Here is a 26,746-nt window from a genome sequence, read left to right on the forward strand (position 1 = left end):
CCCAGCTGCCTTGCCTCCATGTGAGGAGTGCAGCACCCCTTTGCTCTGCTCACTGATGGTGAAGCACCCACTGCGCCCACCTCTCTGTGTCCTTCCCACTGCACCCACAGCTCCTTGCCTCAACGACTGGGGGTTCCTGCCCCCAAGGGGATGTCCCCGTGGCCCAGGGACATGCCGTGTTCCCAGTGTTCTGTGCAGCCCACCCAGCTCTGCTCCACCTAACTTCCAGCCCCTCTGAGCCCGGCCCCCGTTCCCGGCGAGTTCACCGCACATTTCCAGTAAGCCCCTATCCCCGGCCCCGCACTCACTCACGCCTCGGGTTTCCACCACGTTTTATTACAAAATCGGTGCGGGCCGTCCCGGGGCCGGTACCGCGGCCACTTGCCCCGGTGCCGAGGACGAGGCTGGTGCAGCAGGCGCAGCCTGGTGCCGGTCCCGGTGCCAGTGCTGGTGCCGGTCCCAGTCCCAGTGAGTTTTCCCGTGAGGCGCTGAGTGGCCCATGGCGGGGAGGCTGAGGCGGTGGCCGGAACCCGGAGCAGCTCCGGTGGGATCCCGGGGGGTCCCGGTACGTGCTCAGCGCCCCACGGCTTCGAGGATGAGGCGGTTGCTGTCGGCTTGGGCGCGCTGGCTCTGGGCGCGGGCGAGCAGCAGGAGATGCCGCAGGAGGTGGAAGGTGAGGTCGATGGAGAGCGGCGGCTCGTCCCGCCTCGCCCTCCACGGCTCCGGGGCTGGCGGCACCATGGGCGGCCAGAGTGGGCGGCCCCGAGCCTCGAACGCGGCCGCCGGGACGGAGCCGTCGGGGCGGGCTGCGGCTGGTGGCGGGCGGACGAGCAACAGCAGGAGGGTGAGCAGCGCCCGCCGCATCTTCGGCTCCGTCCACACCTGCGGGATCGGAGTCTCAGTGTAACTGGGAGCGACCGGGGGCACCGGGGCGGCTCCAGGGACCCGGGGATCCGAGGGGAGTAATGTACCCGGCTGCGAGAGGGTACCGGTCCCACCGCGGAGCCGTCCCGAAGGCGGTGCCCCCTTCCCCTGCCTCCCGCACCATCCCATACGCGTTGTGCCCTCCCCGGTCCTCTGCACCGGCGCTGCCCTCGTCCAGGGCGCCGACCCGTACCCTTCACGGGCCCGTACCCTGCGCGCGGTCCCTGTGCCCTGCCGGTGCGGTGCCGGTGGAGTGGAGTGCGATCCGTCCCGTGGGAGATGAGCCGGCGGCGCGGCCGGTGCTTATATAGGACCGGGAGCTCGGGCTGACGTCATCGCCGGGCACGCATTAGACCGGCGGGGGGCGGGGGGTGAGGGGCACCGGGGGGGTGGCGGGGAGCGGGGTGCCCGACAGCGGCAGCGAGCGCCGGGGAGGAGGGACAGGGGCTGCGGGACGGGGAGGAGGTGGAGGGGTGGGGCCGGGCGGCCTCCCCAGTCTCGGGGGCCGCGACCCTAGTCCCGTTCTGGAGCCCACCCAGAGGGGCGCAGAGGAGCCGGTGCTGGTGCCGCAGGTGCCCTGGCCCGGGAGCCGCAGAGAGTGTTGGTTCTCGGTCCTCCGGCTCCTTTTCCCGCCGCTGTCTCTCCCTCCCTCACCTGCTCTCCCGTCCCCGGTGCTCGCGGTGCCGCTGTCCGTGGTGCTGAAGTGCCGGGACGCGCCGGGAGACAGTGGGCCGGGGCCCCATGGGACTGGCAGGGCTCCGGGGCCGATAAGCCGGGCCGGGCCTTGGAGCGGATGACCCGCGGCATGGGACCCTCAGGGCGAGCCAGACCAGGCTGCGACGTCCTGGGCAGGCACAGGGTGCGACGGCGGGACCGGCTGTAGGAGGGGGTGTGGGTGACGAGGACCCGGCCACCAGCACCCACGGCACCAAACGGGCACGGGTGGGGCATCCATCCCGGCAGTGTCGGGACCGGTGCTGCAGACATCTCGAGCGCAGCAAGGCACCACCGGCCAAATCCTGTGACTCATAGAGCGAAGGCATCGGAGCAGGCAGCGCTGTGCTGCATGCAGGATGTTCCAGCGCGGGGCACCGGCCGCCGCTGCCAAACAGTGAGGTAGCTGCCGGTGCACCACACTGTTGCCGGCAGACCCCCTGGCAGCACTGCGGCCCTGCCTGGCAGACAGATGCATCTGCCTGCAGGTCGAGGGTACCAAGCTGCCACCCAGACCGGGGCAAAACTGCTCCTGGAGTGCACTCTTTCCACAGTGCCAGTGTTGGGCAGAACCTCAAGACAGAGGATCAGACCTGATTGAACAGTGCAGGATCAGTGCATCCCGCACTGAGCAGCAAAGAGGTGGTGGGGCACAGCCCTGCCCTCAGCAAGGTAGCACACGGTGCCATGCACTTGTGACACAGATCTGGTGTGAAGGCTGGCATCCGGCACCACCTCCCTGTGGCTCCAGGGCAGAGCCCTCAGCAGGGGCTGCCCTCAACCCCTGAGCCCTGGCAGCCCCTGTACCATGGCATGGCTGCTTCTGAGGACAAGGGCTTGGCTTGTGCCATGCCCACAGTTCACTCACTGCTAACACACCAGGGCTGTGAGAGGCTCAGCACATCGGGGCTGCAGACTCCTGCCATATGCAACCTCTGACCAGGAGCACCCACTTCATAGGCTGGGGGAAAGCTGGGCCAAGCCCTGCAGCCCCGGTGCTGTCTCTGTACAGCCCCAGCTCTGCAGCCAAGTTCTGATGCATCCTTGGGGTGCTGAGGGCTGGGCAGGCTCTGGAGCTCCATCTCTGGCAGCGTGCACCAGATCCTGTGCGGGTTTCAGCTCCTCTGTTCTTGGGGTTGTGGCAGGTTGGCCAAGGGGGTCAGGGTTCAGGCCCCTGAGTGAGGCTTAACCATTGTGGTTCCACCAGCTCTGCTCTGGAGACCCTGGTCAGGATGTGCCAGGCAGGGCACCTCGTGAGCCAGGTCGTGTCTGCTCACTACATATGTGGGATGAATCCAGATGTGCATCTCCACAGGCAGCAATGCAGGCAGGCAGTGGTGGCATGGGACTCCTCACAGGCAGGACAGGTAGGCTGGTCTTGGACAAGGCATAGGTATATGTGGCCCAGTCTCAGCCCTAGCTCCAGCCCTTGCCCAGACCCTTCCTGTATCCTCCCTGCTATCCACAGCCTTGCATGGAGCATGCCAGGAGCCCCTGGAGGATTCTGCGCCCAGAACTTGTGCCCCTAGGTGCAGCTCACCCTGTCCCACTGCCCAGCAGTGGAGGCATCATCACATCCTCCAAACAGCTGTAGCAGGACCTGGGGACCCCCTAAGCCACCATACACCCCTTCTCACTGAGACAGCCAGGATAGCCCCCCTTCCTCAACCTGCTCTGCTCAGCACAGTGCCAGTCTCACACTTGGCTCCTTAGGGATGAAACAGAGCGTGGAGCTGTCAATCATCTGCCCCAAGACTCTGCTTAAGCTGCCCACCCCACGGGTGGGCAGAGGGGACAGCAGAGGGGACAGCAGAGGGGACAGCACGGCAGAGGGGACAGCACGGCTGCAGCAGCTCCCCAGGCACTGGAATGATCATCCTGAAACGGCTTCTGTGCAGCCCCCCTGTGTGAGACGGGACGGCCACATGCTGAGTGTCACAAGAACCACAAGTGAAAACCACTGTTTATTTGGTGCTCCAACTGTCTGAGCCACAGCAAACCCTGCCCTCAGGAGGAGTATGCCCAGCCTGTGGCAGCAGGTGCTGCAGGGCTGCAGGCACAGCGCAAACAGCCTGGGATGGGGCAGCCCCTTGGCAACACCATCCCCAGCTCCAAGCGGGACAGTGCACAGCACAGCACCTGCACCAGCACCCACCCAGCGCTGCTCCCGCTTCTCTGGGGAAGGACAGAGCAACGCCCATGGCAGGCTCACCCCGTGTGGGGTAAGGGGCTGGGGAGAAGAGTGAGCACAGGCGGTGAAGCACGCTGAAGGCAGAGCTGCTGTATCCAGAGCAGTCACTGACCCATCTTGAGGTGTCCCTGGAGCAGCAAGGGCTGTAGCTGTGAGTGATGGGGGTTCCAAGGAGAGCGGTGGACGGCTGCTGCCAGCATCCTGCGTATCCCAGCCCCAGATATGGGCCTGTTCCAAGGGCTCTGGGGGTGCAGCAGGGTCAGGCAGCATGCAGGCAGGGAGGGGACATGGCTTCCACCTCACATCCGATTTGCTTTCCAGGACAGGTAGCAGTTCCAGACAATAGCAACGCACTGGACGACGGCAAGCCTAGGGACAGAGGGGACAGGGTCCACAGCCGCAGGTTCTGGGAGCCCAGGAACCAGGGCCATGGCTGCGTTACTACCTGTGCTTCAGGGGCACGAAGTAGAAGTTTGCAATTTGTACCGGTGGCCAGATCTGTGCAGAGAAGGAGGCAGCGGTGAAGGGGCCCTGCCAGTGCCCCTGCCCCGTGACCAACTCTGCCCAGGCATTTGGGGTGTCCAACCAAGCCCACAGCAGCATCCAAGGCAGGGGACAAGGACAGGACCATGAAGGAGCTCAGCTGGGGGCACAGCACTTACACAGTAGTTGGTCAGCAGGGCATCTGTGTAGTCCTAGGAGAGAAGGGGGACCGTGAGTGCTCAGAACAGCTCTGCTGCTGCACAGCCCCACTACATAGCTGCCCACAGCCCCAGCAGTAGTGGCCATTGGCACAGCTCCAGGGAGGCCCCAGCACTGGCAAGAACAGTGCAGGATGGCCAATGTCCCCTGTCACATTCCCTCAACTTCATGCCTGCTCCAGCTGGGCACAGGGCACTGCAGCCCCTGCACATGTGGGGTGGCAGGGAGAGGGTGGCCACAGCTACTGTCTCTTCCTGCTGCCAACATGGCCTTTAGTGCCACAGCCAGGCCTCCACATGCTGCCCTGCCTGGGCAAGCCTGGGAAGAGAGCAGGGGCAGGCATGGGGCAGTGTAAGGTGCAGAGAGGGCAGGTGGCGAGCTGGGCACCTGCAGCAGACTCAGGTCTCTGTGTCCCCCAGTCCCCCTCCCAGGCACCATGAGGCAGGGATGGAACCGGGGCAGTGCCCTGGGAGCCCGAGGCACTGCCCTGTCCTCGTGCTGCAGCTCTACCCCACGGCAGCAGGATGAGTCCCTCATCAAGGCTGGCTGTGACTCAGCCAGCAGCCCGGTCTCCTCCCGGCACTGGCCAGCAGCCCAGGATGGGGAGAGAAGGCACAGGGGTGATGGATGCTCTGCTGACGCTTCCTCTGCGTGGAGAGAGACGGATGTACCCCAAGCCAGGGGTGAAGGAGGCTGCCAGCCACCACTGCCCGGCCCCAGCCCAGCCCCTTCCCAGGGCAGGAGCCTGCTCAGGAGCCATGGATCAGGGAATCACACACCACTATGCCCAGGCACCAGTGGGTTTCCCTGAAGGGGGGGCCAAGATAAGATACATGGCACCACTTGGCTGAGGTGCAGTTGGGGTGGGTGGGAACACTTTGGGTGCCTCATCCCATGGCTGGTGGTCACCAGCTTCCCAGTGACTCACGCTCTGGACATGCTGACTCAGCTTTTGCACTGATTTCCAGCAATTACTGCTAATGGGAGCCATCTCCATAATGGCTCTGGAGATGCCAGGAGAGGGGCCTGATGGTGAGCTGGGTGGCACCAGGTGGGACCCAAAAGCCATGCCACAGGGAACCACTCTGACACCAGCACCCAGCAGACCAGCAGCACAAGGCACCCATCACTGTGGGGCACTGGGACCCAGCACTGAGCCCAGCAGGACCAGCCATGTGCACCCCTGGGCCCTGGCCAGGCAGAGAGCTGCTCTGTGCCCCATAGCAGTGGGGTCCCGAGGCACAATAGCTGGTTGGAACTGGATGATATTTAAGGTCCCTTACAGCTCTAACCATTCTATGATTCTATGTAGACCAGGCTACAAGGACAGGAGTACGATAGCAGAGCTGGGGACCCGCAGTCAGTGCTGGGCATGGCTGGGCATGGGCACAACCACAGATGGGAGCAGCTGGCAGTGCCAGTGCACCAGGAGGAAATGCCAAGGCACCCAGATTATTGACAGCCCCACACCACCCCAGGGGAGCAGCACATACCTGCTGGATCTTGGACCAGTTCTCCTCCACTGACAGACCATTCATTGCTCCTGTGATGGCAAGGAAGCAGCCAAGGAAACATGGTGCAAAGCCCCCCTGCAAGAGAAGAGTCAGGGCACGATGCTCAGGTGCCTGTGGTGCTTGGAGCTGGGCCTGCAGCAGGGGTGGGAGGCACAGACCCAGCTTGCCTCATGCCCTGGGGCTACTCAGCCTACTGCAACCCAGCACAGAGCTATACAGAGGTATGGGAACCACCAAGGGGCCTCTGGAAGGGTCTAAGTCCAGGCGAAGGGCATCTGCTCTGCAGCCCTTTCCACCCCAGCCTGCCACTGCACTGGGGCTAGTCCTGGCCTCAGAAACTGGGGCTCAGAGAGCAGGACACAACCCGCGGCTGTCCGCAACATGTGGCTGCACCAGCTGCCCTGTCCCACTGCACCAGCCGCACACAGGCATATTAACCCACATGGCACTTACCTGGTCCAGGACCATCTTCTTCACAGCCACAACTTTTGTTGTCCCTGGGATGAGCTGATCCAGGATCTTGTACCAGCCACCCACAACAGGACCCTGCAGCAGCCAGGTGTGAGGGGCAGTGTCCTGCCCTGCCAGGTCACAGGGCATCGGGGCTGGGGGGATCTCCAGAGCTGGTTACGTGGCCCTGCCCCAGGCCTGGAACACAGGGACGGGCCCTGCCCTGCTCCACACTGCCATGGGGCAGCCCCCCTGCATCACACAGATGCAGTGGTGCCCACAGCCTCCCTCCTCTCCCAAAGCACTCTGCCAGGCAGCACCAGGGCCTGCTCCAGCAGGACAGGTGCAGGGCTTCATGCCCAAGACACCAGGCAGGGCTCCGTGGTGGGGACCTGGCTGTGCCAGTGCTACCCAGGGACCCCCCTGCCCAAGCCACCAGCACAGAGCACAGTGTACAGATCTGCCCCCCGAGCACAAGAGCTGATGGCTCAGGATCCAGCCTCATCATACCCAGCAGAGCAAAGCATGTTTGCACCCCTGGCTCTGGTGTCACCCTCTTGCCCAGTGAAACCTCCGAGGGGCTGGCACCAGCAGTGGGAATGGACAGGGGTGCCCAGGCTGCACGGACAGAGGCTGCTGACCCCATCCTGCAGCAGGGTACAGAGATGGGGTGCTCCTCCTCAAGGGGACCCAGCTCTGCCTGTGGCTGCTGGAGGCCCAATTCACACCAAAGCACTGTTGTCTCACCTGCCAAAACAGCCCTCCATCCCACTCCACCATGCATGCGTTACTGAACCCATGCTGGCACTCACCACAAAGCAGAAGCCGATCACCATCATCTTCAGGGTCCGGGAGCCGTGGTGCCCCTGCAGCCCTCTCTGCTCCACCACCTGCTGCGCGATCACATCACCAGCTCCCATGAGGAGCCCTGCAACCAGCACAGCCCGCTCAGCAGCAAGACCCCACAGCGCCCTGCTGACAGTGGGTCCTGCCCCTGCCTTCCTGCAGCACCACTGCCCGTGCCTGCCCTGCGGCACAGGCCCTCCTGCAGCAGCCAAGTGCCTCGTGCTGCTCTCTGTATGTCTCTGGCTAAAACTGTGGGGCTGTGCCACCTCCCCATGGCCCTGACATGGGGCTGATCCATCACCCCATGATCTAGAGCCAGCTGTGCCTGCGGCTTTTGGGGTAGAGCCCACCAGGCTGCTGCCGGTGCTGCTGGCACAGCTCCTTGCCTTGTTTTCCATATCAGTGTGAGGGACCTTCTGCTGTGCGCGTCCCCTGCGGGCTGCTGCTCAGCTGGTCCTTTGGCAGCTCCTGCTCCATCCTACACTCTTGACCTCTTCGACGCAACTCAGCTGGCCCTGTGCTCCTTCCCCTGGCCTTTGTGGGCTCTCTGCTTATTCCCCTGCTCCTCCCAGGATGGTTCCCAGGCATACCTCCAGCCCTGCTGTGATTTTGCTCCATTCTTGGAAACCCTGAACCTAGCAAGACTTCATCTTGGGTAGCGCCAGCCCCAGCATCCCCCCTCTTCCTGCCAGCCCCAGCTGTGCTGCCAGCCTAAAGCCAGCCCTGCCCAGAGGGTCCCCGTGGGCGAATCCTCATGGGCAAAGGGTGGCAGGGCCCCAGGTGCATCACCAGGAACACCCAGCCCTCCCTCCCAGAGCCATTGGTCTCTGACAGTCCCCAGCTGTGCCATGGGGAGCAGGTCCCAGCCAAAGGGAACAGACTCTGAGCTTCCTGCGGGCAACATCCAAAGCCAGCAAGCAGGAGGGGAGAGGTTCGGGCCTCTTGCCCCAGCCACGTGGACCAGGGACGCAGCATGGCTCCTGGGAGCCTTCAGGCAGGAGCTAGACCTGGCCCAGCATGGCTGCAATGGCCAGTAGAGTCTGGAGGCAGCCCAGGAGGCTGGGCAGGAATCGGGACCTCAGCCAAGGCCATCCAGGCTGGCCATGCCCCAGAAGGGCTGGCCCGGTCTCTGCAGCCCCACGGAGCTGCTGCGCTCCTGGCAGCATCTCCTGCCATTTCATCACCAGTTCCATCTCCCACCCTGGACCAATGCAGTCCCCAGGGGCTCCAGCTCTGCTGCTGGACCCGAAGAGCTGCTGCACTGCTCCGTGATGGCAGAGCAGCCCCTGCCAGACCACGGGCCTCGGCAGTGCAGGGGCAGGGGGGAAGCATGCGAGGGACCCCCAGCCAGCATGACAGAAGGTCTGTGACTGCCTGCTGGCTGCTTTCTGTGGGCAGCCTTCCCACTAGGCACAGTCAGGCTCCCCCCGCTCAGCACTCATTGAGAAAGCGCAGCGGCAGCACCAGCGTTACTCATTCAGTACCGAAGACTCCGGGCGCGGTGCCTGGTGGTGACGAAGCAGCACCAGGGATGCTGGGGGTGGGTGGACAGGGACAGGCTTGTCTGCACCCCTGCCTGGGCCTGCGAGTGCAGCCAGAGCAAGGCCCTTGCAATGACACCACTCACCCGGGATGGCACTCACAGTGCCACTCACACCTGCTGCAGCTCTGGTGTGGGGCTGAAGCCCCCACTGCAGCCCACACCATGACCACCAGAACCGGCCCCTGCTGACCCTGCTGCCACCGCTATGTCCCACCCCAGGCTGGGAAGAACCAGCATGCACAGCAGCGCTGGACGCAGCCGGTGAGAAGGGCAAGGGCTCCCCGCCTTGTGCTGCCCAAGCTGCAAGGAGGCAATTCCTCACCTGCTCAGTGCACAGCAGTGCCAGGGGCAGGCAGGAGGCAGCAAACAGCCCCTGCCAGGCCGATCGCACTGGTTGCTGTTCCCACAGGCAGAGGACTTTGAAACGGGCCCAAGCCTAAGTAGGCCACACTGTCTGTGTTCCCTGCGGGCCTCGCCGGCTGGTTGCTGGAGCCTGCACAGCCACACCACAGGAGCACAGGGCTGCTCGCGGCAGGCAGGGACAGCAAGGTCACTGCTGCGGGCACGTGCTGCTGCCTGCTGTGCCCAGACCCTGCTGGCTTCCTGGCCTGGGGCCTGGGATGCAAGAGGCAAAACCCTGCTTGACCCAGCAGCTCTCACCAGCAGGTAGGGCAGCAATTCGGCAGGCGAGCACAGCCGGACACACCACGCACATTCAACGGCCAGCAAACCTCCTTGGCCTGGCCCCAGCTGGCAGAAGAGCAGCACTGGGGGCTCCATGAGCAGTGAATGAGGACAGCGCTGGAGGAGGCTGGGATCTGCCCAGCGTGGGGCCCAGGGCAACCTGCCTCTGCTACATGGAGCAGGGTACAGACAACAGTGAGCTGAGTTTGGCCTCAGATGGGCTAATTCCTTGCTGGAACTATAAGGACAGCAGGAAAGCTCAGCCAGGGGCAGGGCTGCCCTGACCCCAGAGGAACACCATCACAGCCTTGCGTTGGGGCTGGGCCTCGGTACCCACTGCAGGTATGGAGACATGCAGACCCAAAGGCAGAGCTGCTGTTCAGTTACAGCAGCTAAATCCAGCGCTGGGCACAGCCCCATGCTCCTGAGGGCTGCCAAGGGCCCGAGGAATTGGAGGTCTGCACCTCAGCAGGGCCGCTCCAACCCAAAACAGCAACAGGCAGAGCTGGAGCCTCAAGCCAGCCTAGAGCTGCACTAAGCCTGATGCAGCAGCAGGCAGGGCCTGCCGGCGAGGCTCCCACCTTCACCTTGGCCTCCCCCCAGGAATCGAGAGGGATGCGCAGCCTGGCCACGCACAGTGCAGGGGGTGCCAGGCCACAGACGCCATCAAATCAGATAAAAATAACCACAGAACAGTGAGGTGGCCTGGCAGGACCCCAGGCAGCCTGGCAGGCAGGGCAACGTGCTATCATCCCCATGGGCAGCCTGGAGGAGAGGCAGTGGCTGCATGGTGAGGGAAGCACCCCAGCACCCCTACACTGGCACAGCAGGGCACCCCCAGACCCCACAGACTGTGCTTCCCCCATGTCCTAGGCTGATGGGGGAGCAGTGTCAGCAGGGAAAGCTGCGAGCAGAGGGTGCAGAAGGGAGCATGCAGGGACCCTACTCCTGGTCACCCCATGCTGCAGCCCCCTGCATGGCTGGGGTGTGCAGAGGGGAAGCTGAGGTGGCTGTTGCTCAGGAATGGAAGCCCTGTGATGCCTTCGCTGGAGACTATCCCTAGGGCACATGGAACAGGGTGACGGTGCTGGGGCAGATTTATGGCACCTTCCAGCCCTGCAAGCAGCAACACCAGTAAGGAGATTACATCACCCGTGTAGAGGCCCAGGAGCCTGTCAGGGGCTCAGCTCTCTCCAGGCAGCAGCTCTATATCTGACTCAAGCCAGCCAGAGCCTCCACCTTCGCCAGCCCACCTGGGGGAGGCTTGGCCACATGCTGTGCTGGCTGAGCCCTTAGGCACAGTCTGCAGCCCACTGAATCCCCTCAGGAGCAACGTCCCAGCTTCCATTCCCACTCAGGGGCAACAAGGCTGCCAATGCAACCTCTACCCTCCGTTCTGGGGCAAGTTCTCGAATTGTGGGACGCTGCACTAGGGCTGCGCCTCCTCACAGCCCCGCACCAGCCCTCCTGGCTCCAGTGCAGAGCCCCCTGCAGCCGATGTCCTGAGCCTGAAGAGGACCAGAGCTTTTCGCTCAGTCGGACCCACGGCGGGCCTCTGCTCCCCGCTGAGCCTGGGGGAACGGCAGCATCTCCTCCCCCCGAACACGGACCCCATAGGCACTGGGACCGCCCCGACGCCCGCGGTGTTCCTCCCACCGAGGGTACAGTGCCCACAACAGCAGGGCAACGGGGCCTCGGGCGACAGCGTCGGGGGGCTGCGCACCGCAGAGGGTGCGGAGGGGCTCCGGCTCGCAGGGCCGGCCCTTACCGGCGGTGAGCGCCTGCGCTGCCCCCGGCCGCCGCGTCAGCAGCCGCCCGCAGCCCCTCCACAGCGCCGCCATGGCCCGCGGCGCGGCGAGACGACGAGGAGTCGCGGGTGAGTGACGCGTTTATTGTGTCAGTACCGGCCCAGCACCGTGGCCAGCAGCGCCATCCGCATGTACATCCCGTTCTCCGCCTGCCGGAAGTACGCGGCGCGCGGGTCCGAGTCTACCTCCACGCTGCGAGAGCGGCGTCAGCACGGAGACAGCAGGCACAGAGCACAGAGCACACACACAGAACATACACAGAGCACACACAGAGCACAGAACATACACAGAACATAGAGCACACACAGAACATACACAGAGCACACACAGAGCACAGAGCACACACAGAGCACAGAACATACACAGAACATACACAGAGCACAGAACATACACAGAACATACACAGAGCACACACAGAGCACAGTACACAGAACACACACAGAGCACAGAGCACACACAGAACATACAGCACACACAGAGCACAGAACATACACAGAGCACACACAGAGCACTCACACACAGCACAGACCCCCGCACCCTGAGACCCCCCAGACTCCCAGACACGCTGCCTCCAGCACACCCCATTCCCCATCACCCCACGACCTCCCAACCACTGCCCAACACTGTAGCCCCAGCTCCCCCAAACTCCCAATCCCACCTCCCAACCCCAACACCGCAGCCCGCATCATCCCAGGATCACCCCCCTTCTGCCCAGCACACGCCATCCCCCATCACTCCAAGACCCACAACCCAGCAAACCCCAGCTGCAGCTCCCCCAACCCTCCCCTGGCCCCCACACCACAGCCCACATTGCTGCAGGACCCCCCAACACTGCCCAGAACACCCCATCCCTGCACCCCTGCTGCCCTGCTTGTACCTGATCTCATTGACGCGGGGCAGAGGGTGCATCACCACCATCTTCTCTTTGGCCCGGGTCATGATGTGGGGTGTGAGGATGAACTGCCCAAAACACTGTGTGGGGAGGGCATGGGGGCAGCTCTGAGCCCAGGCCACAGAGCCACCACCCCATGGGCTGCCACCTCCTGCCAGAGTACCCCCCACCCCTCTCACTCACAGCTTCATACTCCTCAGCCACACGGAAGCGCTCCTTCTGGATGCGGGTCATGTAGAGCACATCCGTGTCTGGCAGCGCCTCCTCGATGCTCCCAAACTCCTCCTGGAGAGGCACTGTCAGCAGGTCCATGGGGGGGTGTGGCCCAAACCCCCCCCACCCCACTTGCTCACCTGCTTGATGCCCTTGGAGGCCACAAAGCTGGTGATGTCGGTGGGCATACGGAGGCCAGGGGGAGTCACGTAGCGGAGGTTGACACGGTACTGGGTGAGCAGGCGGGCCAGGGAGTGCACCGTGCGCCCATGCTTCAGGTCACCCACCATGGTGATCTGCGGAGAGCGGTCAGCCTGACCTGTGGTCCCCAACAGCCCCACCCGCCCCAGAAAATGACCTTTTAGCCCCACAGCACTTTGGGGGGGCTGCCATGGCTCCCAGTGCCGTACCGTCATGCCATTGACAGTGCCCAGCTCCTCACGGATGGTGAAAATGTCCAGCAGTGCCTGTGTGGGGTGCTCCCCTACCCCATCCCCGGCGTTGATCACAGGCTTGCGGCAGTGCTTCGCGGCCAGCTGGGAGCACAGGCAGGACTGAGCACAGGCACAACATGGCCCCCACCAGCCCCACACAGGGCAGGATCTGGCACTTGCCCCTGGCACCTGTCCAGCCTGCCCCACCGGGAAAAACCACAGCCCTGCCCCAAAGCACAGGTCCCCACCATCAGGGAATGTCCTCCAAGTGCCTTCAGGGTAGGATGTGGCTGCCCTCACTGCAGGCAGCAGACAGCCCCACCAACCCCATTCACCTCAACAGCGCCTGGCTGGGGGTGCCGCAGCACCAGCACGTCAGCATAGCAGCACATGGTCTGCACGGAGTCAGCCAGCGACTCGCCCTTCTGCACCGAGGAAGTGGCCTCCGAGAAGGACAAGACAGAGCCGCCCAGACGGCTCATGGCAGCTGCGAAGGAGCTGCTGGTCCTTGTGCTCGCCTCGTAGAACATGGATGCCATCACCTTGCCCTGTGGGGGCCACACCATCATCACAGGGCTCTCACAGCATTGCCTGGCGTGGCCAGGGGTCTGGGCAACCTCCCCACACCTGGCTCACCTTGAGGATGTCCAGGCTCCGCTCCTTCTGCACCAGCATGCGCAGGGTGTGTGCCACATTGAAGAGATGCGACATCTGTGGGGAGAAGAGGCTCAGCCAGGGCATGGCCAGCACCAGTGCCCCTGACCCATGCTCATCTGGGCACCCATGGCCCTGCTCCTGCTATCAAGCCCAGGCACCTGCTCCTTGGAGAACTGCTGGACGGAGAGGACGTGCTGCCCGACAAGGGGGTGCAGCAGTGGGGATGTCTGGAAGTGGGGCATGCCCTGGGGGGATGCCTGGCGCGGGATGGAGCCTGGTGGGTAGAAGTAGTTGTCCTGGATCACAGCCAGATCTGTAGCACCGAGAAGAGCAGGTCAGCCCACGGGGGTAGTCACACAGAGCCCCAGCACACGCAGCCACCGTGGATCCACGGAGCACTCACCTGCCTCTGCCACCTTCCTGCCAGCCTTCTCACGGGTGTCCTCGGCTGGGTGGGAGAGGGAGCAGTGGCATTAGAGGGTGTGGGCAGTTGCGGCACCCTGGCTACTGCTCTCCCATGGTGCTGCCAGGATGGCACAGCCCTCCTGGCACTCGGCAGCACTGTGTGAAAGCACCATGGGGCCCAACGCCAGGGTCACAGCCACCCAGAGATGGGGTAGGCCAAGACCCAGCATGGCACTGCGCCCCACTCCCCGTGAGCCCCACAAAACATGATCGGACGCAACCCAAATCACACTGGCAGGCGAGGGGTCCCCGAGGTGCCGTGCGGGCTGGGTGAGGGGAGCAGGCAGGCACAGCCATGTCCTGCCCCACAGTGCGCTGTCCCATTACACTGTTGGACACTGCGTGCGCGGGCAGCCCGGGGCCAACACGGCACCTGGGGGAGGGGATGCACTCATCAGCTGCGGTTAGTGCCATTAGTACAGCCACGTTTCATTGTCAGAGTGAGTCCCCCCTCCGATATTACCGGTGCCTCGGGCGCCCGGGCGGTGCACAGCTCCCAGCCTCCGGAACACTGAACAGGACACAAGGGCTGCATCAGCGGGGCCGTCCAGCTGCGGCCCCAGACCCCGCCCTAGGGCGGCACACGCTTGCTGCCCCGCTGCCCACCCACTGCGCTCCGCTGTGCCGTGACAGTGACATCCCCCTCCTTACCTGGCAGCCCTGGGTCAGAGGCCCGATGGATGCGGGGCGGGAGGTGGAAGCGCCCATCACCTGTGGGGCCAGCCCGGCGAGGGCTGGAGGCTCGGCCACGCAACATCTCACCAGCCACCACGTGACGGGGCCGCTCGGGGGTCTGCAGTAAGAGACTGAGCTGGAGCTGGGGCAGAGCATGGAGCCCCTCACCTGCCCCACACACCCCAGTACCTTTGCACTCTCCTTGGTGGGGGCTGCATGCGGTGGCAGCACAGTGCCCGAGGGCCATTTCTTCACATCCTGCCCATAGCCTGGGGGCACTAGCACCTGCAGCCATGGGGGTGATGGGGTCAGTACTTAGGGACCCCAGGGCTGGGGGACCACACTGATACAGGCAGATGCTCACATGGAGTCTTACCTGCCCGTCAATGTAAGCGACCTCCCCACGCAGAACCACCCTACGCACCGTCCCCTTCACTTTCATACCCTCAAAGGGTGTCCAGCGGGCCTTGGAGAAGGCCATGCAGCTGGGGATGATCCACTCGTGCTCCAAGTCCACCTGAAAGGACAGCAGGTCAGAAGTAGCAGGGCTAGGCCTAGGGCTGGATCTGGGGTGGGCATGCAGGGACCCACCTCCACATAGGTGTCCTCCTGTGCTGGCAGCCTGAAGATCTTGCGGGGGTTCTCATAGAGGCGTTGGATGATGTCTTCCACAGTGAGCCGCCCCTCAGAGACGGCCGTCAGCAGCAGGGGCAGCATTGTCTCCAGGCCGGGGAAGCCAGGGGGTGGCTCAGGGCCCTGCTTCTCTTCCAGCGTGTGGGGGGCTGTGGGGCAGGCCTAGTCATTGCAGGACCTGCTGCTGTCCCCATCCCATGCTCCCACGCCATGGCTGCCACACCCCAGGGCTCACCATGGTCTGTTGCGAAGCAGTCGATGGTGTCCATGTTCTCCCAGAGAGTCTCCATGTCCTGGCGGGTGCCCAGCGCTGGCCGCACAGCTGCTCGGCCCTCCCCGAGGCGCCCCAGGTCATCCCGGCACAGGAAGAGATGGTGTGGGGCCACCTCACATGTCACCGGGATCCCCTTCTGCTTGGCTGCCTTGATGAGGAGGATCTGCGGGAGAAGCAGTGAGGGGGGACCCCAGACAGCCCCACACCCTGTCACTGGGGCTCACAATCCCCCCACTGCACCCCACCGCTCACCTCCTCCCTGCGGGCCACGTGGCAGATGTGCACAGGGCGCTGGTACAGCTGGGCCACCATCAGGACAGCGGCCACTGTCTGCCGCTCCGCATGTGCCACGATGGGCAGGTGCCGTGGCCACTGCTCGAAATGCTGGGGGGGGGGACAGAGTTGCTGGGCATCACCACCAGGAACAGGGTCCAGCCCCGTGGCAGCCCCTGCCTGTGGTGGCTCACCTCCATCCACAGTGACACGTCGTCCATCCGCAGGTTGGAGAAGGTGTCGTTCAGGTACATCTTGAGCCCGGCGGCTGCCCTGGCCAGCGGTCCCAGCAAGCTGGCATTGTCCAAGGAAGCCCCCAGGAAGAGGGCAAAGTCACAGCGGGCCCCAGCCTCGGCCAGCTGCAGGGTTGAGAGGTGGTGAGTGCCAGCCAGGGTCAGTCCCACTGCAGGCAGTGAGTGCACCACATTTGGCACTGCAGCACCCAGACAGGGCACATGGGCAGCCCCTCACCTTCTGCACCAGGGTGAAGGAGGTGGCGTCAGTGATAGCAGGGCTGGTGTTGGGCATGGCACACACCATGGTGACACCCCCAGCCAGGGCAGCTGCTGTGCCTGATGCAAAGTCCTCCTTGTGGGTGCTGCCCGGCTCGCGCAGGTGGACATGGACATCAATCAGGCCTGGGGAGTGGGGCAGCATCAGCACAGGCAGCCCTCAGCCACAGCGGATGCAGGACACCCTGGCAGCGCAGCAGGGAAATATCTCCTTTCCCTGCAGCACCTTCAGGTATGCCCTGCCCAGCTCCCAGTGCTGCATCCTTGGAGCCCCTGGCTCCCGCCATGGCCCTGGTCCCATCTACCTGGCAGGCGGATGAGTTTCTGGGATGTCATGCAGTCCACATGCATCTTCAGTGGGGGGGCTGCCCCAATCTGGCCAAGCGCCTGTGGAGATGACAGCCATAAGACAGGACCCATTTTTCAGAGACACTTGGGACCAGGGCAAAGACGTCTGCCCAAGCTGCACCCAAAACTGAACCTCCCAGCAATGACCATGTACCACAGCAGCACTTTCCTATCATAGCCTGTCCTCTTCTCCCTTCACCTGCACCCACATCCCTTGGGCCCTGCCACACCCCAGCCCACCTCCACGAAGAGCTTAGTGCACTTGATGTCGATGATGAGCGGCACAGAGTAGTCAACGGCCAGGCGCCGTGTGCGGTAGCCCTTGGTGACAAAGGAGGAGAGCCGGCGGCCCCCCGAGTTGCGCATTGAGAGGTTGATGACCATCTCAAAGTGGTTCTCAGCCAGGTAGTCCAGGATGCTGCGCTGGGTCTCCCGGGTGCCGGCCTCGCTGCCATCTGTTTCCTCAAAGTGCCAATCTACAGCCATCACCTGCCAGCAGTGACTTCCATCAGGGCTCTGAGCCCGCCCCAAGGGCACCCATGGCCCACACCGGATCCTCAGCCCCAACCTTGATGCCGTGCTCGGTGTAGAAGTCAGCGGTGCCAAGGCTGGCGTAGAGCTTGTAGCCAAGGCTCTCCAAGGTTCGCACTGTGGGCAGCAGCTCGCTCTTGTTCTACAACAACCCCATGGCTGGTCAGAGGGAGGGAGAGAGGGAAAACAGGCACCAGCCCCTGCCCCAGCCCCACACACCTTGTAGCTGCCAATTGTCAGCAGGATGTTCTTCTTGGGGATCTTGAAGCCAGTGCTCAGCATGGCTTTCAGGTAAGCCTCACAGCGGTTCTCCCCAAAGCAGGCCACCTCACCTGTGCTGGTCATCTCCACACCCAGCACCACATCAGCGCCCGCCAGGCGTGAGAAGGAGAACTGGGGCACCTGGGGGCAGGAAAGGCTCAGGGGCTGCCCAGCCACACGGTCCAGCCTGGACCCTGCGGCCCCCTGCTCACCTTGACACCAACGATGCCTGTGCCTGTCATCAGCCCCACGGGCTCCACATCCTCACCCATGATCACTTGGCTGGCCAGAGCTACCAGGTCCACACCCAGGGTCTTGGAGACAAAGGGGAAGGAGCGGGAGACACGGACGTTGCACTCGATCACCTTCAGCTGGTCATCCTGGGGGAGAGGGGACACCGTGAAGCATGTCTGGGGACACAGGGTGTCCTCCTGCCAGCACTGTGCTGGTCCATCACAGGCCCCCCAGCTAGGATACCTTGGCAATGAGCTGCAGGTTAAAGGGCCCAGTGACCTGCAGCTCCTGACCAATGGCATGGACGATGGCCTTGATGCGCTCCAGTGTCTTGGGGGTGATGTCCTGGGGGGGTGTCACCAGCGTAGCATCGCCTGAATGCACCCCAGCATTCTCCACATGCTCTGAGATGGCGATGGCCACCACCATGCCATCACAGGCCACTGCGTCCACGTCTATCTCCTGTAAGCAGGAACATGGTCACAGCCTGCCACAGGTACTGAAGCAGGAGAATAGGTTTTTCATGGGGAGCAGGGATGCCCTGGGGCAAGAGCAGCCTCCTGGATGGACCTTGGCCTCCTGGATGAACTTGGAGATGACAACAGGTTGCTCCTTGGACACGGCCACAGCGTTGCTCAGGAACTTTTCCAGGTCACTGTCTGAGTAGGCCACGTTCATGGCAGCACCGCTCAGCACGTAGGAGGGGCGCACTACACAGGGGTACCCAACCTTGCAGCAGAAATGCTTGGCCGACTGCAGGAGACATGGCACCCTCAGGGGACATGCAGATGGTTGGTCCCCACTGGGGTAGCCCCATCACCCTCATTGTCCCCCCACCTCCATGTCAGAGAGCTCCTTCCAGAGGGGCTGGCTGATGCCGATGGAGTCCAGCAGACGGGAGAACTTGAAGCGGTTCTCAGCTGAGTCAATGGCCTCTGGAGAGGTGCCCAAGATGCGGCACTGCTGCCGGTGCAGGGCCATGGCAATGTTGTTGGGCAGCTGCCCACCCATGGACAGGATCACACCCTCAGGGTTCTCCAGCTCGTAGATGTCCATCACCACCTGTGGTAACATGTAAGGCAAGGTCATGGCTGGCAAGGGGGCCATGGCAGCCCTCACTCTCTCCCACTGGACAGGGCTCTAGCCCTGCTCACCTCGAAGGAGATCTCATCGAAGTAGAGGCGGTCGCACATGTCATAGTCTGTGCTCACCGTCTCGGGGTTGTAGTTCACCATGATTGTCTTGAAGCCCATCTGCCAGGGGAACAGGATAAGGTGAGGCCAGGGGCTCCCCAACTCCTCCCTGGCCTTATCCTCTGACCAAGGACACCCAGCCCACGAAGTCTTGTGGGCTGCTGGGGCCAGGCTGACCTTGCGGAGCTCCTGGATGCAGCCGACAGCACACCAGTCGAACTCAACACTGCTGCCGATGCGGTAGACACCAGAGCCGATGACCATGACGTGGGGCTCGCGAAAGGCAAGGTCATGCTCAGTGCCATTGTAGGTCAGGTACAGGTAGTTGGTTTGGGCTGGCCATTCTGCCGCCACAGTGTCGATCTGCTTCACCACGGGCAGGATGTTCAGGTCACGCCGCATCTTCCGCACGGCCAGCTCGGTGCTGTGAGGGGCAGGATGAGTGCCAGGACCTGTGTTGGGGCACAGAGTGGGGCTGCTCCCTCCCCACATTACCTGAGCACAGCCAGGGCCACCTGCTTGTCAGAGAAGCCGAGCTGCTTGGCTCGCTTGAGCACGGCTGGTGGCATGGTGCTCTGCTCCTCGCGGTATGACTCCAGCAGCACCGCGTGGTCTGTGATGTTCTTCATCTTGTGCAGAAACCAACGATCGATCTTGGTGAGCTCGTAGAGACGCCCGATGGAGTAGCCAGCCCTCAGCGCGGCCGCCAACACAAAGATCCGCTTGTCTGTTGGTGTCTCAAGCTCCTGTGAGGCCAGGGTGGAGCAGTGAGCAGGGCCAGGCAGGGGACAGATGACTGCCTCTTCCCCAGGACTGCATTGGCAGCATAGACCCGCACCCCAGATCCCCAGCACTTACCACATCCGAGGCCGGCTTCACAGTGTGGTCAAAGCCCACGCAGTTCTCATCCACCATCCTCAGTGCCTTCTGGAAAGCCTCCTCGAAGTTCCTCCCGATGGCCATCACCTCCCCTGCAGACACAGCTGTGAGCAGCTGGACCCTGTGCCCACTGTGCTGCTCACTCCTGCTGCCCACCTGCCCTGTGCTCACCCACGCTCTTCATGGAGCTGCCGATCTTGGTGCTGACTCGCAGGAACTTACTGAGGTCCCAGCGTGGGATCTTCACCACGCAGTAGTCCAGGCTGGGCTCAAAGTTGGCTGTAGTGGAGTTGGTGACCGAGTTCCTGGGGAAGGGACACGGGTCAGAAGCTGCAACTGTCCTGGCAGGGGGGTGCCCCATCCCACCTGCAGCAGTGCTGTTACCTGAGGAGGGGCAGGGGGATGCCCAGGGCCAGCTTGGCTGCCACGTAGGCCAGGGGGTAGCCAGTGGCCTTGCTGGCCAGGGCTGAGCTGCGGGAGAGCCGGGCGTTCACCTCGATGATGTAGTACTGCAGCAGCAGGCAAGCAGGGTTAGTGGGGCAGTGCAGGATGCAGGCCCTGGGGCAGAGCTCCCCTGGCACTGTGGCTGCTCGCCTGGCACTTAACAGTCACTAGTGCGTAAGGGATGCAAACAGCGACAGGGACCAAATGTGAAGGCAGGTGGGCTGCGGAAGGATAGCCATCACTGATGGCTACGGCAGGATGGAGCCCAGCAGAGACCATCCAAGAACCACGCACAACACTGGGAGGTAGTGAGACCCAGCACTGCCGCACTCGTGGGAGCTGGCTGAGCTGACACAGTGAGATTCACTGGCCCCCAGGTGCCACAGCGTGAGGAGGCTGGTGAGCCACAGCACCATGGGACAGCACTGGGCAGGACCCAGACCTGGGCTCCACAGGGCAGGGCTGGCCAGGGGTGCAGGAGGTGGGACCACTGCCCTTGGGGAGCTGCACTCACCTGCTCTGACTCAGGGTTCAGAGCAAACTGGATGTTGCACTCGCCCACAATGCCCAGGTGCTGCACCACCTTCACAGCCGTGCGCCGCAGCATGAAGTACTCTGTGTCGTTGAGGGTCTGGCTGGGTGCCACGACGATGGACTCGCCTGTGTGGATCCCCAGGGGGTCCAGGTTCTCCATGTTGCACACCTGGCAATGGGGGGACACTATGGGCTGGGGGGTCCCAACTGCTCCACATGCTGCCTGGGACATGCTCCTGGCAGGTCCCTCCTGGCTCCCACTGGACCAACAGGGACTCCCATGGACAGGGACAGCCAGGGCTTGAACATGAGTCCCCAGGACACTGCATGTGTTGCAACCCACACAGAACATGCGAGGGTGCGGGGGTCTGGCTCAAGGGCACAGCTCCTGGTAACATACAGCAGCCATGCTGGCACCATGGAGGGCACTGGGGAACCCTCCCTAGAGATGGAGTCCAGCCCCCAACCCTACAGCACCCGCTCCTTCATCAATCCCCCCAGCAGGCCCAGAGGTCTCCCCTCATCCCATACCGTGACGCAGTTGTTATAGGCATCCCGCACCACCTCGTACTCAATCTCCTTCCAGCCCTTCAGGGACTTATCCACCAGGACCTGGGAGGTGTGGGTAAAGGCCTGGCTCACCAGTGCCACGAGCTCCTCCCGAGTGTTGGCAAAGCCAGAACCCAGGCCCCCGAGGGCATAGGCAGAGCGCACCAGCACAGGGTACCCCAACCGCTCGGCTGCAGCTTGCGCCTGCAGAGAGCAACAGGGTCACGATGAGAACGGGGAGAACAACACCCCAACCCTGCCCCACAACCACCCCTTATGCCACCCTCAGACCTGCTCCAGGGAGGCAGCAGCCTCGCTGGGTGCCACATGCTCCCCAATCTCCTCCATCTTCTCCACGAACACCTTGCGATCCTCCGTCATCTCGATGGAGGTGACAGGGGTGCCCAGCACCCGCACGTGGTACCGCTCCAGCACCCCTGCCTTGGTGAGCTCCACACCGCAGTTGAGAGCCGTCTGCCCCCCGAAGGTCAGCAGCACCCCATCAGGGCGCTCATTCCGGATCACCTGGGGGAAGACAGGGTGGTGGGGCAGGGACCCACAGAATGCACCCTGTGCCCTCCAGCTACCACCATGCCTGTGCTGCCCCTCAGGGATTCCCCCACATGCCATCCAGCCCTCTATGTATCAGACCCTCCATCATCCCTCTTGCTCCCCAGGCCTGCTATCCCTGCACCCCCAAAACCACCCCTCTCCCAGCCAGTGCTCTGGGGTGCTCACCTGGGTGACATACTCAGGGGTGATGGGGAGGAAGTAGACCTTGTCTGCCAGCCCCTTGGAGGTCTGCACTGTGGCAATGTTTGGGTTGATCAGCACCGTCTGGATGTTCTCCTCCTTCAGCGCTTTGATGGCCTTACGAGAAACAGAGGGAGCACAGATGGTGGCCCTACCCCTGTGGTCACCCCCACTGCCCCAGTGCCACCAGGGTGGGCGCTCACCTGCGACCCCGAGTAGTCGAACTCTCCTGCCTGCCCAATGGAGAGGCCGCCAGAGCCCAGGATCAGCACCTTGCGGGGCCGGGCTCCATCCTGGCTCCCCGTCGGTGCCTTATCATAGGTCAGCCAGTTCCGCAGGCGGTCCCGCACTGGAGGGACATGTAACGCTAATGCCAGGGTGACACACAGCCTGTGCACAGCCCCGGCCACACAACCCAGTCTATTGCCCCCTCTCAGCCTGTCCCCTGTCCCACAGCCCCAGAGCCAAGGGCTCGGCCACCCCTTCCCACCTCACACCCACCCGTCTGGGTGCTCCCATCTCCTCTCTGCAGGTCCCGTGCCGTCTCCACGAAGACATCAAAGAGCCCCTCCAGGTCCGTGGGGCCAGCACAGTGCTCGGGATGAAACTGGACGCTGTGGAGGGGGTCAGGCAGGGCATGGCCCCAACCACCCCCTCAAGACCTCTCAGCCACAGTCCTGCACCCACCTGAAGAAGGGCTTGTGCTCATGGACGAGGCCCTCATTGGAGCCATCGTTGGCGTTGGTGAAGAGTGGGGCCCAGCCCGGCGGCAGGCTGCCCACCTCCACCGCAAAGCCGTGGTTCTGCGCCGTGATGAAGCAGCGCTGCGTGTCCTCATGCAGGCACGGCTGGTTGTGCCCACGGTTCCCGTACCTGGGCAGCAGGATGGGCGTCAGGCAGCCCCGGGCACCCAGGACCCTGTGATGACCCCAGGCCCCCACTCACTTCATCTTGTAGGTGTGAGCACCAAGGGCCAGGGAGAGCAGCTGGTGCCCCAGGCAGATCCCAAAGACAGCCTTGGGCTGGGCTGCATCCAGCACCCGCCGCAGGCTGGACACTGTCTGCTGGCAGAGCTGTGGGTCCCCAGGGCCGTTGCTGATGAACAGTCCATCAAAATCTGTGCCAAGACAGCAGCGGGGTCAGAGTGGAACCCCCGAGGTTACAGAGGGCCCCACCGCCCCCAAAGCTCTGCAGGGTCACAGCAGGATCCCATGGCTACCAACAGCGAGGCCCCCAAACCTACGGTGCCCCTGACACCCCAGCGGAGTCACACCAGGGTGCCCTGAACCCACAACATCCATCCAGGCGGCAGCAAGGGCCTCCCCAGTCCCACAGCTGCTCCACGGCTCCCTCCACAGGGTCACATTAGGCCACTCTAGCACCACAGTCAAGAGTCCCCCATCCCACAGCAAGGCACCCAGCCCAGGTCCCCCCATCCCTGCATAGTCACACTAAGGGCCCTGAGCCTCAAAGTCCTCAGAAAGGATGGCATCAAAGCTCCCCAGCCCCACAGCATGAAGCAGGACATGGTTCCCTGCTGCCCCCAGCATTGAACCACTGGCCCTTGCGCTTCAGCCCCCCAGCCCTTGGCAGAGCCCCAGGATAACCTCAGCTGCTGCCACCCCACCTCCAGTGTCCAGTGGATGGTCCCAGGGCACCACAGTGACAGCCGCTCCCCGCTCACACAGGCACCGCACTTGGTTGTACTTGAGGCCACAATCGACCGCCGTGATGCGCAGCGACCCGCTGGGGTTGAACACACAGGGGGCCTGCGGGAGGGGGGACTGTGGATTGTCCTGCCCTCCACAGCCTCGGCTTCCCCTACAACCATTGGCACCCATGGCCCCAGCCAGGCTCCAGCCCTCCCAGTCCCACCTTCAGTGACACCTCCTGCACCAGGTGCCGTTTGTTCGGGTCCTCAAAGGAGAGATCCTTCACGGGGGTCCCATCTGGCAGCAGCTTCCCCAGCAGAGTCCCCTTCTCACGGATCTTCTTTGTTAGGGCCCGAGTATCCACCCCTGTGGATGTGCTGTGAGACACAGAGCCCCACAGCCCCATCCCACCCTGACACAACACTGTCACCCCTGGCTGGCTCAGACCCCAGGGGGGCAAAACATAGAATCAGCTGGGTTAGAAAAGACCTTAAAGATCATCAAGTCCAACCGTTACCCCAGTACTGCCAAGTCCACCACTAAACGATGTCATTAAGGGCCTCGTCTACATGGGTTTTGAACACTTGCAGGGATAGTGATTCCACCACTACCCTGGGCAGTCTGTTCCAGTGCCTGAAAACTTTTTTGGTGAAGAAACATTTCCTAACATCCAATCTAAACCTCCCCTAGTGCAGCTTGAGGCCATTTCCTCTTGTACTATCTTGTTACTTAGAAGACACCAACCCCCACCTCACTATAACCTCCTTTCAGGTACTTGTAGAGAGCTGTGAGGCCCTCCCTGAACCTTCTCTTCACCATACTAAATAACCCCAGTTCCTTTGGCTGTTCCTCCTAAGACTGGTGCTCCAGACCCTTCACCAGCCTCCCAAAACAGAGACAGGTCTGGCTCAGAACTCTCTGCCCCACAACCACCCCCCCACCCAACCCCACGGTCTTCCCAGTCCCACCTTCCAGCCCGGGGATGTTCTGCTCCTTAAGCCACTGGTCCAGGGAGCGGGATGCACTCCAGTGGCTGGGGGTTGCCGAGCACTCACCCACCACCAGCGCAGCCACATGGATCTTGCTGGACTCGAACCACTGGGGACAGTGGTGGGTGGGTGAGCATGGTTGAGCATAGGTCACCAGCCCAAGAGAAGCCCTGTGCGCCCCTTGCATGCCCAACCTGGCTGTCCCCATGGGGCACATCAGGACAGCTACAGCCTGGGGCAGTCCCATGGGACAGGGACTCCATCCCTAGCCCATGGCACAAGACAAGCCCCCACTGTCACCCTACACAGCATGCTAGTCTGTGACAACCCCCACTTTGCCCCCCACACAGCCCTGTGAGGTTGAGGCTTGATCCAGCTGAGCCCCAGGGTGGGGTGCCTAGGCCCCCAGTGCTGCTGGACCACAGCCCCCTGCCGAGGCCAGCATGTGCTGCATCACAGGCCTGTCAGCTCAGCACATAGAAAAGCCCCGCTCCCTCCAGCCACAGCCTCCCCACAGAGCCCCAAACATGCCAGTGTGTCCTATCCCATAGGGCTCTGGTTCCCAGGATGAGCGCCTGCAGGGCCTTAGCAGGGACCCACATGGCCCCAGCTCAGAGGGAGCAGGGCCAAGGGCTCCTGGTCTGCCCCGTGTGGGACGAGGCTGTGCAGGAGAGACCCCTGGAGTCAATGTTGATGCAGTGGGACCTGGACTCTGTCCCGGGCCAGGCAGCACAGCGGCTGAGGGGCTGGGAGGGGTCTGGGGCCTGGAGCAGGGACTGCACTACCCTGCCTCGTTCCTGGAAGCCTGGGGCCCCCATACTGCAACAGAGCCCCATTAAGGACAGACATAAAGCCCTGCTCCCCACATGCTGCAAGGGCACCCCAACTCCAGCACACTGGGGTCTCCCCCTGCCCAGCTCTGGTCCCCCTAAGGAGCAGGGCACCCCAAGGCCCAGCTGCCAAAGCACCAGGGTCAAACTACGCCTGCGGCCATGTGCTGCCCCGCCCTGGCACCCTGCGCAGCCACGAGCCTGCAGGCAGCACATTGGGCAGTGCCACGTGAAACAGGGGCCCTGCCTGGGTGCTCCAGAGACCGCTGCCTCGGCCCCGCTCACTCACCCTGCTGAGACCGAAGGGGTCGGTCTCGTCCCCGGGTACCCCGTAGTTACCGACAAGCGGGTAGGTGAGCACCAGGATCTGCGCCTTGTAGGAGGGGTCAGTGAGGGCTTCGGGGTAACCCACCATACCGGTCTGGAACACTGCGAGCGCAGAGAGACGAGACGGAGCATCGCGGCTGTCTCGCGTCCTGCCGGTGGAGGCACTCGAGCCCTGGGAACAGCCGCCCCCATCCCCCAGCGCCCCGGGCCAGCCCTGCCGCTGCCCCACGGCGGGCGCCGAGCTCAGGGGCGTCACCGTGCACAGGCCGGACCTCCCCCCTCATCCCTTCCCCCCTCTCCCGCTCGCCGGGCTCGGGCCGCCCCCAACATCCGCCGCCGTCCCGGACCCGATCCCGGTCCGGCCCCGCCCCTGGCCGCACTCACCGACTTCCCCATCGGCGATGGCCCCGACGGCCCCGAAGGGGCGGCCGCGCAGCACCGTCCCGTCCTGCAGCACCAGGCAGCCCATGGCAGCGCCACGTGCGCTCCAGCGGCTCCGCGGCGGCGACCGAGCGAAGCGCGTGCACCGCGGCGGCAGCAGCGGCAGCGGGAGGATCCGGGGCGGGGCCGGGCCAGGCCATTCCCCGCGGAGGAGCGGGGCGGGGCGGCAGGCGGGGGACGGCGGCAGCACCTGGTTCCCGGGCCCCGCGGCGGGGCAGCGAGGAGCGGGCGCGGTGGGCGCGCTGCGTGCAGCGAGTCAGGGCACGATCGCGGAGCAGCGGTGGAGACCGGCCTCGGGACGCGGGAGCCGGAGAGCGGAATGGCACGAGCGCGACCTCATCGGGGGCAGAAAGCGCGCGGCGCTGCGTGATATAAAA

General features: G+C 63.6%; 3 protein-coding genes across 8 annotated transcripts; all 3 read right to left on the bottom strand.

The window, feature by feature from the left end:
* Window positions 1-365: 365 nt before the first annotated feature.
* On the bottom strand, window positions 366-1,189 carry UCN (urocortin). The gene is made up of 2 exons (XM_061461834.1): window positions 1,135-1,189; window positions 366-882 (listed from the first exon to the last, which is right to left on the bottom strand). Exon 2 carries the CDS (start codon window positions 862-864, stop codon window positions 574-576), a length of 291 nt encoding a protein of 96 aa, XP_061317818.1. The 5' UTR covers window positions 865-882; window positions 1,135-1,189; the 3' UTR covers window positions 366-573.
* Window positions 1,190-3,589: 2,400 nt separating this feature from the next.
* MPV17 (mitochondrial inner membrane protein MPV17) lies at window positions 3,590-12,348 on the bottom strand. 3 transcript variants are annotated; one of them, XM_061461282.1, is made up of 7 exons: window positions 12,254-12,348; window positions 7,308-7,423; window positions 6,499-6,591; window positions 6,025-6,120; window positions 4,492-4,524; window positions 4,275-4,327; window positions 3,590-4,198 (listed from the first exon to the last, which is right to left on the bottom strand). In XM_061461282.1, exons 1-7 carry the CDS (start codon window positions 12,261-12,263, stop codon window positions 4,129-4,131), a joined length of 471 nt encoding a protein of 156 aa, XP_061317266.1. In that variant the 5' UTR covers window positions 12,264-12,348; the 3' UTR covers window positions 3,590-4,128. The 3 variants fall into 3 exon arrangements, with proteins under 3 accessions (XP_061317266.1, XP_061317265.1, XP_061317267.1); XM_061461281.1 differs by lacking the exon at window positions 12,254-12,348 and adding an exon at window positions 11,337-11,445; XM_061461283.1 differs by lacking the exons at window positions 6,499-6,591; window positions 12,254-12,348 and adding an exon at window positions 11,337-11,445.
* Window positions 11,446-26,504, bottom strand: CAD (carbamoyl-phosphate synthetase 2, aspartate transcarbamylase, and dihydroorotase). 4 transcript variants are annotated; one of them, XM_061461278.1, is made up of 45 exons: window positions 26,313-26,502; window positions 25,891-26,030; window positions 24,751-24,880; window positions 24,006-24,148; window positions 23,758-23,899; window positions 23,076-23,247; window positions 22,818-23,003; window positions 22,632-22,744; window positions 22,334-22,479; window positions 22,116-22,247; window positions 21,669-21,902; window positions 21,360-21,581; window positions 20,809-20,997; window positions 20,235-20,359; window positions 20,022-20,155; window positions 19,830-19,942; window positions 19,467-19,717; window positions 19,149-19,395; window positions 18,933-19,031; window positions 18,616-18,840; window positions 18,349-18,531; window positions 18,022-18,240; window positions 17,757-17,924; window positions 17,503-17,685; window positions 17,321-17,425; window positions 16,993-17,241; window positions 16,710-16,791; window positions 16,364-16,530; window positions 16,087-16,251; window positions 15,872-16,003; window positions 15,581-15,782; window positions 15,304-15,494; window positions 15,089-15,229; window positions 14,902-14,997; window positions 14,689-14,830; window positions 14,501-14,548; window positions 13,976-14,020; window positions 13,731-13,885; window positions 13,552-13,626; window positions 13,251-13,463; window positions 12,892-13,017; window positions 12,622-12,777; window positions 12,452-12,553; window positions 12,254-12,348; window positions 11,446-11,568 (listed from the first exon to the last, which is right to left on the bottom strand). In XM_061461278.1, the coding sequence occupies exons 1-45, from the start codon at window positions 26,395-26,397 to the stop codon at window positions 11,466-11,468; spliced, it is 6,771 nt and encodes a 2,256-aa protein (XP_061317262.1). In that variant the 5' UTR covers window positions 26,398-26,502; the 3' UTR covers window positions 11,446-11,465. The 4 variants fall into 4 exon arrangements, 2 of the variants coding, with proteins under 2 accessions (XP_061317262.1, XP_061317263.1); XM_061461279.1 differs by lacking the exon at window positions 14,501-14,548; XR_009744657.1 differs by lacking the exons at window positions 11,446-11,568; window positions 12,254-12,348; window positions 12,452-12,553; window positions 12,622-12,777; window positions 13,731-13,885 and having other exon boundaries at window positions 26,313-26,504.
* Window positions 26,505-26,746: the final 242 nt, after the last annotated feature.

Source organism: Pezoporus flaviventris, unplaced genomic scaffold (assembly GCF_033815535.1).
Source record: "Pezoporus flaviventris isolate CSIRO_AGI_PZ_B2104156 unplaced genomic scaffold, CSIRO_AGI_Pfla_v1 ptg000031l, whole genome shotgun sequence".
NCBI lineage: Eukaryota > Metazoa > Chordata > Aves > Psittaciformes > Psittacidae > Pezoporus > Pezoporus flaviventris.